The following is a 12338-nucleotide window of genomic DNA, read 5'->3' as shown; positions in this document are numbered from 1 at the left end:
AAGTTCTCTGTCTTATCAGTGGGTCTTATGTTTAAATTGTGAGCTCAGAAAATAGTCATTTCAGTGTAGAAAATAAGGAAAGTATTAGCCCTCCCCCCACCCCCGACTTTAGTCCCTTATTTCCAGGCTGCATCTATGCAGAATTAAGTTTTCTAAACATATAGAACCTCTTGAACTTGCACAGTACCCTCTGTCAATAACACATTAATGACAAGGAAGGTCACATGCCCTACACAGTAATAAACAAAGAATCATTTATGACTGAGCTTGAAATGTGAGCAATTACATACTCATCGACACAAGTGTGCAATTATTTCACAGAATGCTTCAAATCTCACAGTCCAGTCCAGCATCACTTCCTATCAAAGGTCAAACAAACCGAAACCTTTTCAACATTTCAGAGGGAAAACACTTGCCACCAACTTCTTCCCAATACTATCTTAAACACTGAATGACTTGCTAGTAAGATGTTTGTTCTCAAATTGAGGTTTTGATTTTTAAAACTGCCCCAAGCTTGCTATGGTGGCACATGCTGACATCAAGAAAAGCACTATACATCCAAATTCTTTAGTATATGGAAGTAAAAAAATGGAACTTATTTACAATAAGCCTTTAAAATCCAAGCTAATTTGGGTTTAAACGTCTTTTTAACCTATTTGCTATTATATTTATTTACTTGGTTCCTTAACCAGCGTATGTTTAAGGCATTAGCATATTCTCAATGTTATTTTATATCAATTTCATTACAGGGTACACAGCACAGTACATGAGTCTAGACAGAAGACTGTAACAAGAGCATGAAGAGTGCACTCATGTTTGGATTCTTTGTGAACCCCATTACTTGAATATTATTTTTAGCTGGTATGTGTAATTATTTCTCATTTACATTGGCAGCTGCATAATTCTATATGCCATTCACTATATGGGGGGGGGGCAGTTCTGTTTGGCATGGCCATACTAACAACAAGTATAATGATATCAAAACAATGGATAACCCAAAAAGCTTAACAGTTACATCTCAATCACTCAGATATTGGTTATCTAATGTTTTAATCTGTTCGCTTCCCTCCACTATTCTGATAGTATCTGCTTAGAAAATAAAAATACAGAAAACAAAGGAACAAAAAACATACTTAAGGAAAAGAGAAGAACATGCCCCCTGCTCAAGTAGCAGATAAAGCATTAGGATTTCACACCATCACTGGCCTATCGCCAGCTTCCTAAGCGCGGGGAGAGCAGACTAATGAGCTGGTGACAGAGGCACAGGCACACAGAGCCCTCTCTTGCTGCACTGTGCTTTTCACGGCCCTATTCTCTGGAGCAGGAGACCAAGGTAGCAAGCCACAGCAGATGGATCACTTGACTGTAACTTAAATTTAAAGTGCTATGAAACACTATCATTCTAACACATACTTGTTATTATTTATGGGAATACTTCTCACCAAGATTTTAACAAGGTTCTGAATGCTTTCTTTAAACCTTTTAACAGCCAGTGGTGACTATCTGAGAATCACAAAGCTGAAGGTGAAAGTGGACGCATAAAGCATTATGCATCCTAGAGGTAAGGCAGCTGAAGGCCAGAGGGTAAGCAACCCACCAGTCACTCTCACACCGAGTCCACACTGCAGCTGTCAGCCCCTCTAACTGGAAAACTCTCAGACTGTAACCTTCATCACTTTCATCTGCTGGCCTTTCCTCTTAAGAGTCCTATCCACAGTGTGCAGCCTCTTATCTTGGAATGCTCAAATCTTTAACTGTCCATGAAGGAGCTGAGGACATAGCTCCGCATCGAACATGTTTACCATGTGTAAGGTCCTATACTCACTCCCAACAGTCACACAAATCTCTCTGTTGTCTGTCTGTCTCTCTCTCCAACCTATACAAAAAATACTCAAGTCATAAATTCAGAGTAACAACTACTAAACATCCACTCAGTTCAGCAGTACTTTTCCATATGGTTGGTGCTATCGATCACATGAAATGTAGTCCACACTGAAGTCCTAATTGTCGTCTCTATTTTTAGCACCATCGCTTTGGTTGTCCCGCAGAACTGCAAACCTCAAAGCATTATTTTATTCCATTTTCTTTAATACTATATTATTCTTTTGCTCACTTCTTTCTCCATTCTTTCATTCAAAACATTGTTTCAGGGGTTGGGAACAAGCTCAGTAACAGACTTCTTGGTTAGCATGAGCAAGATCTTCAGCTCTACCCCAAAGCCTTAAAGAATTTCTTGTTCTTGTTGTTGTTGTTGTGTTGTTTTAAATTAAGAGTACTTAGAATACATTCCTAAGTAAGGGAAACACCTACATTAAGTAAACATAAAATGGAATGCCACACTTCAAAAACAGCATTTTTCTCTGAGTCAAGCAGTTACTCTCAAACAGAAACATAGTTTCCAAGGAGAAAAAACAGGAATGGAGGGAGAGTAAGAGCTTTAGACCAGTGAACTAACCCTAATCTATGAACAGTGCTGTGTATGGAGTTATGCAAACAGGCAAATCCATCTCCTCTACAGCCTGTAGTAGCACAAAAGGAAAGGCATGAATAAATTATAAAGGTCTTGATGCCAAGCTAAGGAACTTGGACTTTAGACTGTAAGCAAAAGTAAGCCTTCTTTTGCTGCTGTTTATTTACAAGTGAATGGCAAGATCAAATCTGGATCTACGAGAAAGTGATCCTGGTAGCAGTAGAGCAGGAATGAAAAAGAAAAGACAGAAACGGAAATAAAGTCTTTTCTTTTCTGCACAGGGAAAATGAGAACTTGAGTGAACAGCAATGATGGGAACAGACCTAGGCAAGCCTTCAAGGCCACTTGCAGCAGTTTATCAGCAGGACTACTCGGATGAAGAGCAGGTATAGAGTTTGAACAACAGAACATATAGATAGTGCCTAGAAAGCAGAAAGTAGTAAGCCTTCAGATACCAAGTTTTACATACTCTAACTTTAAGACGATTATTCAATACATGGCATTCTCTGGCCCTATGACACTGAAGCACATCCCTCTGTCTCCACGCTTTAGAATTTCAAAGCTGTTCTTCTTTGAATAAGTATAGCAGACAGTTGGTGAAAACTGACATAATTTAGTTCTGACACAGCACTATATAGTAATCATTACAAAAGTAGAATGCAAAATTTCAAATGGCAGTGAGTTTCATGAGAGGCTGCTCAATCAATTAAGACAGCATTTTCACTACAGGGAAAAAGCCAAGGTAGAGAGGGCAGCTGTGGAAAAAACTCATCTGCCCAACATCTTCAGAAGTCTTTTTTCCTAGTCTTTATCTCTTTCTACTCTGTCTTGACCTGTGCCCACTCTATTAACCCATCCATAAGGATACAGCAAGTATTTGCTAATCTAGTGGAAAGGGTGCCAATAGGAAGGAAGAAACTAAAGTAAAGGAAAATAGCTGCACAAAGGAACTCATCTCAGAAACAGAGTCCCTCCCAGAGAGGAGCTGCTTTACACCCTGACTCCAGCAAGAGAAGACTTAATTAGGAACTCAGAATCCAGATCTCAGCCTTCACCTTCTTAATAAAGAAGGATGCTGGGTGTGCTAGCACATGCTTGTAATCTCAGCATGGAGGCCAAAACAAGAGGATTAGATTACTCCAACCTGGGTCACAGTCAGTACCCAGCCAACTAGGAACACATGGTGAGATTGTCTCCAAAATGAGAGACAGAGAGAAAAGTTACCAAAGCTTAAAAGTCTGTTTTCAATGGGAGAAAGCAAACCACCTGATTTCCCCATTCTAAAGTATCTTTGCTTCCACTCCTGCAGCTACGCCCCTGGTCTAAGCCTTCATCACTTCCCTGGTGATAGTAGACACCTTCTATACAGCTCCTCCATCCACTGACTGTCCCTTTCCAAAGTGTGCTGTGTTCTCCAGACAGCCCGCATTTCCTTCCTCGCAGCCACAGGTCTTATGGAAGGCTAGCCCTTGTCGAGGCTTCTCTGATCACCAATGCACCAGATGATCACATTCTCCTCTGGCTGCTGCTGCACTAATTCTGTCCCTTCAACAGTCTGATTACTTATTGTTTCATGCCACAATCACTTCTCTATTCAGCTCCAATAAACTTTACAAGGAACATCGTTCACATTCCTACTCCTCCAGAATTTAATTCAGTTTCTGATACATAATAGATTTCTGTCAATGTTTGTTTGGTTTAACTGAAGTGAGCAATTAAACAAATGAGTAACCTCCCAACTAAGAAAAATTAGAAAACAACAAAAAAAAATGTTCAAATTCATACTATTGCAGATAACCATCCTGCCTTTCTAAACACTGAACAGCAAGTTGAGCCATCAACTTCAGTGTAATCCAACACACTGAATTCCAATAAATATCTAATCTGCAAAGACGTTTCAAAAACTATACTGTGTCTTTCAAGCCTGAATCAACAAGACCAGAAAAGGATGCACTATTTAAAAAAATAAAAAAAAAATTTAAAAAAAGGAAGAAAGAGTTCACACTTGATATGGAAATAACTAAAGAAAGCAATTGAATGTTTGTACTTTCTTTTGGTGTGAAATATAGGGAATATTTAATGGTAGCAGTAGCAAACTGGGGACTTTCACAAATTAAGCAGAGTAGACTTCTGAACAAAACTGAAAGCAAGAATTACTAATAAATTTACTCTAAGATTTACTAAATGGGCTCCTAGGTCAAAATTAATCTGTCAGTAGTTTTTAACACAGGCATTCTGTATGAGCCGCAGCAATAAACACCAGTACCAAAAACAAAGGCCCCAAATCCTCCTGGACTTCAGGAGTATCACAATTCAAGTCAATCATCATAACTAAAAAACTTTCTGGTGTGAGGAAAAACAATTCAAAAGGCTCACAAAATGTAGTATCACATCTTACCCTAAGTAAATACAACAAACCAACAAACTGTACTTTTGTTTGAACTTAGTTGGTAATCTTTTTTTTTCTTTTTTTTTCTTTTCTTTTTTTTTTTTGGAGACATAGACAGGTCTCACAGAGCCCAGGCTGGCCTCCAATTCTCAGTCCTGTCTCAACCTCTTAAGTTCTGGTACTAGCAAAAACATGTTATCACTAAATACTCCATCACAGATGTATCTGATAAATCGGACTATCTCGAAAAACAACTCTAATTCCTTGAATACATGCGTAACAGTCAAAACAATAATTTGAGGCTTGAGAAAATAGCTCAGTCAGAGAAATGCTCTACCAGAGAAGTGCTTGCCGAAAGCTTAAGGCCCTGAGTTCAAAACCCAGACCCATTGTAAAAAAGCTAGGTGTGGTGGCATACACTTTGACCCCAGCACGGAGGAGTCAAGAACAAGTGTACCCCTCAGCTTACTGGCCAGCCGGTGGATAAGGTTCAGGCCATTGAGTGTTTCTGAACAGGGTACTGATCCTAACACCCTAGATTGTCTCTGACTTCCATACATACATGCACACATTATCACCTGACATACTTCTTAAAATATGGTTTAAAGAATCCCAACTTCCCAATGCAGGGAAGTGACGAACACTAATATTGCTTATAAATGATAAGACATAATTTATAGAGTAATTAAGAACTACTTTCCTTTACCTTTCACAGTCTAACATTTAAAAAAAACTTTTCAGTTGGAGAAACCAGGAGGTAAGCAAGGTCAAATAACTTGCTCCAAATCCCCCAATTAATACTGTCCCTGAGATTACAATGCAGAACTATCTGACTTTACAGTCAAAGCTCTGATATGCATGGATGTCTCTTTTACAGATCCCTATGACCATGGTTGTCCATCTACACAGTAGACTTCACAGAACAATTTGCATGAGCAAACACTGCTTTAGAATGAAGCAAAACAAAAATCTGGTTGGTCAAACTTTATATTTTTCTGTACTGTAATCTAATCTACAAGCAGCTGCAACCCAGACTACCTCATGGGATCATTACTATAGTTCAATTTCTCATGAACTTTCCTCATGTGTGATCCACAAGCCTTTAAACAATGAAATGTTTGTTAAAGGAACACTTTCTTTAATCAGCTGTTTCACTGTATATGACTCTACCTTGTAACTGTCTTCAGCTAACCTTCCTTAGGCTGAGGCCCACACTTCTCAGTAACCTCTTTTGCAATCAGGTCAGCTGGAGTGAATACTTACTTGGAATGTTAGTACATTTTACCAGGGCAAGCATGTTATATGACCCTAGAAACAGCTAGCCACACTACTTTCAACCATATCCATAGATTTTTGTCTTACTCAGTTAGTGATAAGGTCAAGCAAGTTTCAAATAAACTTGTATACAAGTTTTTTTACAATCCCAAATTCGGACAAACGACACAGAAATATATAGATTAACAAAATCACATACTATACAATTTATTTCCAATCCCACATCTTAACAGGTTTTTACTGTAGGTACTATGTTCAAGTTTACCAAGTGATCTCTTGACACAACTGCTTGCATACAAATTAAGTCACTGACCAAATACATGGTTAGAAAAGCACAATGCTTAGTCTCAAGTCTGTATAACGCTCGCTGAAAAATCTCTGTATAAAATTCTCATGCATATATTAAGTTTACAATTTTTCAAAGAAAAAAGTCAAAAGCTTGACTTTTCTGTAATATTTTTCAAACCTAGCTAATGAAAAAAAAATGTTCCAAATCACTGATTTAATTGCCATTTCTAGGGCTTACACAGGACTGTGCCATATCTTTAAACTTTCTCACTTCGAAAGGACTAGTTTACTCAAAACAACTTCCTACACTATCTGAACCAAATACTAAATAAGAAACATGTGCCAATGTAATTAAATCAAAACTAGTCTTTCAATCTACACAGGATTCTTACAATACAAAAACCGAAACAGAACTGAGTATGAATTATGCTGTCAATACAGAGGCGGGTCTCCCAAACCCTACATCCACCAAATACTTTATACGATGGTCACTACATACGGGGGGGGGGGGGGGGGTGTACGCCATGCAGAATGTTTACAACTGTTTTCCTTTCTTTTAACGTCCTAAGGTGTTTCACGGATCTCAAAAAGTGATTCCACACAGCCGAACTAGTAAGTGCCACTCAACTACAGCGCTCCATCGGAATCTGCAGACCAACTCCTGTTTGTGGAGGAAGAGAAAAGGAATCTTGCAGAGAACTACCAACGCTTCGGCGTGACGTTGGAAAGAAACGCCAATGTGGTGGCCAGTGACCGGAGAAAGAAATACCGATCGTTCCGGCGCGGAGACGGTTCTTAGAAAAAAAAACACGCGCCGGGCTCGCCCTGCAGAGAAGGTGTAAACAAACCCATCTCCACTGCAGGCAAAGTACACAATGAACCTGCGGCAGAGTGAGGGGGCGGTCTCTAGCCAACTACAGCCCCAGCGGGCCCGGGAAAGGGAAGCTGCAGGGAGACGCGGCGTACACCAGACACTCAGCAGTAATCACGGGCTCTCCATGGCACCGCCGACTTCTCCAAGCTGCGCCCCCCCCCCCCCCGCCCCGGAGGACCCCACGGACCGAGGAGAGCAGTCACGCAGTCTGCAAGAAGCCAGCGGCTCCAGCATCTGCTCCGGGGGACTGGGAGGGCAGGATGTGGTCGCTCTTCCCACAAACATCCTCCAGTAACCTAAATAACAACCTCTACCTCTCCCCTTCCTCCCCGTCCAAGGCCGCCCCCGGGATTCGGGGGGCCCCCGGGAGCGGACATCGGGGGCAAACACGCTCCCGCGGACGTCCGCGCAGCCCCGGGTCCCCGGCTGCACCGCGGTCCGCCCCGCGCTCCCGCAGCCGCCCGAGGCCCCCGGAGGGGGCTCAGCCCGGGGAACGGGCGCGGGGCAGGGGGATGGGCGCGGGCTCGGCCCCTCGCTGCCCCGCGGGTCGCGTGCCTGCCCGCCCCGGGCCCCCGCCCCGCTCCCGCGCCTCCTCCGCGGCCCGCGTTACCTCGGGTCAGATCCAGCGGGACGTTCTCCTCGCCGCTGTCATTCCGCCCTGTGCGAAACAGACACACAACCCCAGTTAGGAACACATCGCAGGCCGGCGGCGCCCCGACGCCAGGCTCGCTTCCCCGACCCCCACCATCCCCCAGGCCCCGGGCAAAGCCGAGCGCTGCGGCGGGCAGCGGGCACCCGGTACCGGGACGCGAGGGCGGCAAGCGGCTTTACCTCTTATTCGGAGGTTCTTCAGAGAGCGGCCGCGGCCGATCGCCGCCATATTGACGGGTTTCAGTCACAACACCGGAAACCTCGCCCGATCGCGCGAGAACCCCTTCCCCTCCCCGCGCGCCGTTCCCGCCCCCCCACCGCCCGCCTCCCGCGACAGCGCCCCCGCCCCTCCGCGCGGAGGCTCGCCCTCGGGCGCGGAGCAGCGAGGCAGCGGACTCGGGTGGGATGCGACACCGGCGCGTGGAGACCGGCAGGGCGTCGGGGCGCAGGCGTGGTGGGAGGCGCAGTTCCCACGCGGGGGGAGGGATTCCCATTGATGTGGCTCGGGACCCGGGCGCGCGCGGCGGCGGAGGCCAGGATGCAGGCGGGCCACCTGCTGGACCGCCCCGCGTGGCTTCAGAGCCGGCTACCTTACTCATCGGCTAAAACAATTTATATCATTTTTTTTTAATTGAAAGAGAGGGTGGGGTGGGGGCGAGGCGCGCGGCGCACAGTTGGGAAGGTCGCTTTGATCCTTGCCCAGAACCGCGGTGCTCCGAGTGAACACGTAACAAAGTTTGTTTTCCCACCCACGCTCTGACCATTGAGCTAAGCGGCTTCGCGCTTGATCTCAGGCAAAGCCGCTCGCCGCCCAGAGCAGGCGGCAGGGGCGGAGGTTTGCTTTCGGTCCGCCTGGCATGGGACGTGCAAGCAGGGCAGAAGTGCAAGGCGCTCGCCCGGGCGCGGGACTCCTTCCCCGGCGCGAACCAGCGCCTGGAGGCCCTGGACAGGGTTTCTTCTCCGCCTGGAGCCCGGGGAGGAGGCTGGGCGCCTCGTCCTGGCTGATGCAGATGTCGTGGCTAAACGTTTTTAATGCAAACAAGTAACAGCGATTGCTTTACGGGTTTCTAGCTGTTTATTACGTACTCATCTGGCCCCTCTCTTAAACTAGATTACTTTAATGAGTGTATTTTGTTTCCTCCAATTCCTCACCTCTCTATTCCAGACTTAAAAGTAAGTCGAAAGTGGAGATCTCGCCTTAACCACTTCGTTTTTTTAGTACTGACGCCAAAAAACAAATATCTGTTGGTAAACCTTGAGTTTCTTCTGTTCTAATAATGTTGTAAATAACAATATTGTTCTCAATAAAAACAAGCAAACCCAACTCCTCTAAAACCCCAAAGAAAAACAAAAGAAATATTGGGAAGACTCCCCTTGTTAATAATAGTGAATAATTGCAAACTGAAAAGCACAAAGGTAGAAATTACGCAAATGTACTAGTCATTTAAATTGACTATGTTGGTCCAGAATATTAAAATGGTATTAAGTAAGCAATTATAGACTAATACATATAAAATTCAAAGGATCCATTATAAAATAGTTTTACAAGCATGTATGTAGAGGGGGAAAAAAATCCAAGCTGTGCATCTGAATGTAAACTACTATTCCCTTTTCAATAGTAGGATCATATCTGCATTTTTGTTGTTGTTGTTGTTGTTGTTGTTGTTGCAGGGTCGCCTGCACCTTTTAACTAATAGTTGATCTATGGCAGTTGTAGAAGCAGCAAACGTTTTTAAAGAAAAATCAAAGAACACCAAGAAAATAAACGTGGATTGCTGCTCTGTTGGGGTACTACCCCAGATCCACACAGTCCTTGTCTGCAGTCTGGCATCTGCTGCCCCGTTGCACTTAGATTTAAGACTCTAACACAATTACAGTGCTTTAAAGAAATACTTCCTGACACTATCAGTGCAAGCCTTGGTAAATAACAAACGTGCTTCCTTTTTTCTAGCTTTCGAGTCTTAGTGGAAGTTATTTACTCTGTTTCCTGCCTCAGATGAAGACCACAAAATTTGAGGTCTGGCCAGGACATTAAAAAGTTTATCTTGACTCCCTTCACACATCGCCACATCACTAAAAACAACAACAACCAAAAAAAAAACAAAAAAAACAAAACAAACAGTGAAAATCTGTCAATGAAAATACTAACAGATTTTCAAATGTTTATTCTCCCCTATTTTAAATGATTTCCTAACCTGCTCTAAGTTCCTGTAAGTTCCGGTCTTGAATGTTGGTCAAGAAACTTCTGAGCCTTTCAGTTCCATAGCTGTGTGTGCACTGATTTAAAGACCACTATAATCCCATCTCTTCCAGGGACACACATTCACACACCTTATTTTCAATCTAGCAATCGCATTCTTTGCTTCCTTCAGTTTCTGTTTCATTGAGGTGGGTTCCCCACGTTTGCTCTGAAAGTGAGAGGCTTTCTGAGCAAAAGAACAAATGACACTCAGGAATGAGGACTTCAGGTGAGTTATAATAAAGAATACAGTTTACAGTGTTATGTTTGAGTTTTAAATAATATCAATCATAATTGACCCCAGAAAACAAGCTTCTTATTAAGAAAAAATAAAGCCTGGTTGTTTTCTGTGGTGCTTGTTAAAAATTTTCCTTGAGACTGGTTTTCCCCTTGTTTGTTTTAACCCGCCCCGAAGACTTGCTCACTTGGTTTACTACTTCTGTATTTTATTTTGGCTCCCCTCTAGCCTCTGTGAATGTGACTTCCTCTTCTTACTTCTCATTTCCCAGCTCAGTTTCATTTACTGTGTCAATGAATTTTTTTTCTAATATTAGTCATTGATAAAAAATGTTCTGTGAGGTTGAGTCCAAGACCACACCTCTGACTGACAGCTCACTCCGTTTTGAAGATGCCATGACTCCACTGTTGGTCACAGGCTGCTTCAATCCCTTATCCTGTTGCACGCAGTTCATAATCCTAAAACTGTATTTTATCAGTTCAAGGCACACTTGTAATGCTGAGCAGAAACAAAGCCTCTTTGCCAAAGTCTTGGTTCCCTTTAGTCTACCTGCTTTGCTACATGGGCCATATGGAGACACAACAAACTGAAAACCACAGCTTTGGGTGATATCATCTCTTGGTAACTTTCTTTGCTGACAAGCCACACATTTACCATCTAGATAAAAGCCAGTAAAATGACAGACCATGGAGTCAGTGAGACAACGCTACCCCCCCCCATCAAAACAAAGTTAGATTTAAGGAGGATTTAGGCACTTTGAGGATTTCTTTACATTTTATTATGTACAAAAAAATAATTAAGATTTAATTTAAATAATTCTGTAAGGTAGAAAGGCCTCTATGTAAATACACTTAAATGAAGAATAAACTTAGCGAAAGGCAAATATCTGTACATTCATCACACCATCTAGAAGCTGTGCACTGTGATTTCGATTATGGTTTGGGAGTGTTAGCAATCTGACTGATGTTTCTTCTCGCTCTATTTTAAAAACAATATTACTTGGATAACCTTTTATAAGGAAAATAGAAGAAAATTTTTTGGCTATTTTAAAGTCAAATCACAAATACTTGTTTGGTATAATACTAGTTTGGTCAGCACTGAACATACCAAAATTGGCTTTGTACCACTGTATTTAAAATGTGTATCACAGGGCATACATTTTCCATTTTATTAAGTTAAAAGCAAAACATAAAGATGAAATAGAAATAGTAAAAGTTACTGCTTTACTAATGGAAGAGAGTAGTAATAGGACCAAAATAGGCTTAATTCTTTTCTATATTTTTTATTGAATCTTGTGATATAGCAATTCAAAAGTCTGATTCTAAAAATGTAATTTAATATGAATAAAATTTCACAACAATTAAAGCTAATAGCAAAGAACTATCGCCTGCAGTTTTTAAATCCTAACCTCTTTTTTCCAGTCCCATCAAAACTTATATGAAGATTAAAAAATTAATTTTACTAATATATGTCCAGCTTTTTTTAAACCAGTTTCCCCAGGAAACTAGAAGAAAGAAGATTTAGAAAATTTCAGTGAAAACAACACGCTTTCAGAACAATTCATCTGAAAGATACTTACACAGATAGGAAAATTCTATTTCCAACCCTTGTAAAAGTGAAAATATAAAAATGCGTGTGACATATTCATCTTTTAATTGTTTCTAGAAGAAAAATTACAGCACTGTGAAACCTAAGTCTTCTTGACTTAACCCAAGTCTGTTGAAAGTCATAATGTGCTTTAGTGACTGGTGTCACATTTTTCCCAGGAAGGGAAGAGTTTAGTTTAAGAATCTTATATGTTGGTAGGTAGCATGCTTTCGGCAGCTACTAGCTATCACGGCAAAGTATTTTCAGAGTCACTCTGTTCTCATCTTAAACAGTGAAGAAATTAAAACATAGCGAAGGTTTTGTTTC

General features: G+C 42.1%; 1 protein-coding gene across 2 annotated transcripts in view; it reads right to left on the bottom strand.

The window, feature by feature from the left end:
- RICTOR (RPTOR independent companion of MTOR complex 2) overlaps positions 1-8176 on the bottom strand; it is a gene marked incomplete at its 5' end in the record, with an annotated part of 91886 nt that extends 83710 nt beyond the window's left edge. For both annotated transcript variants that reach the window (XM_080933872.1, XM_080933873.1), the window contains 2 exons: positions 7907-7954; positions 8128-8176. In XM_080933872.1, the coding sequence (XP_080789998.1) occupies positions 7907-7954; positions 8128-8176 (97 nt within the window). The remainder of the gene's footprint in view (positions 1-7906; positions 7955-8127) is intronic.
- Between the last annotated feature and the right edge of the window lie 4162 nt (positions 8177-12338).

Source organism: Micromys minutus (genome assembly GCF_963924665.1).
Source record: "Micromys minutus genome assembly, chromosome: 20".
Lineage (NCBI taxonomy): Eukaryota > Metazoa > Chordata > Mammalia > Rodentia > Muridae > Micromys > Micromys minutus.
This window is presented reverse-complemented; position numbering and strand designations above follow the sequence as displayed.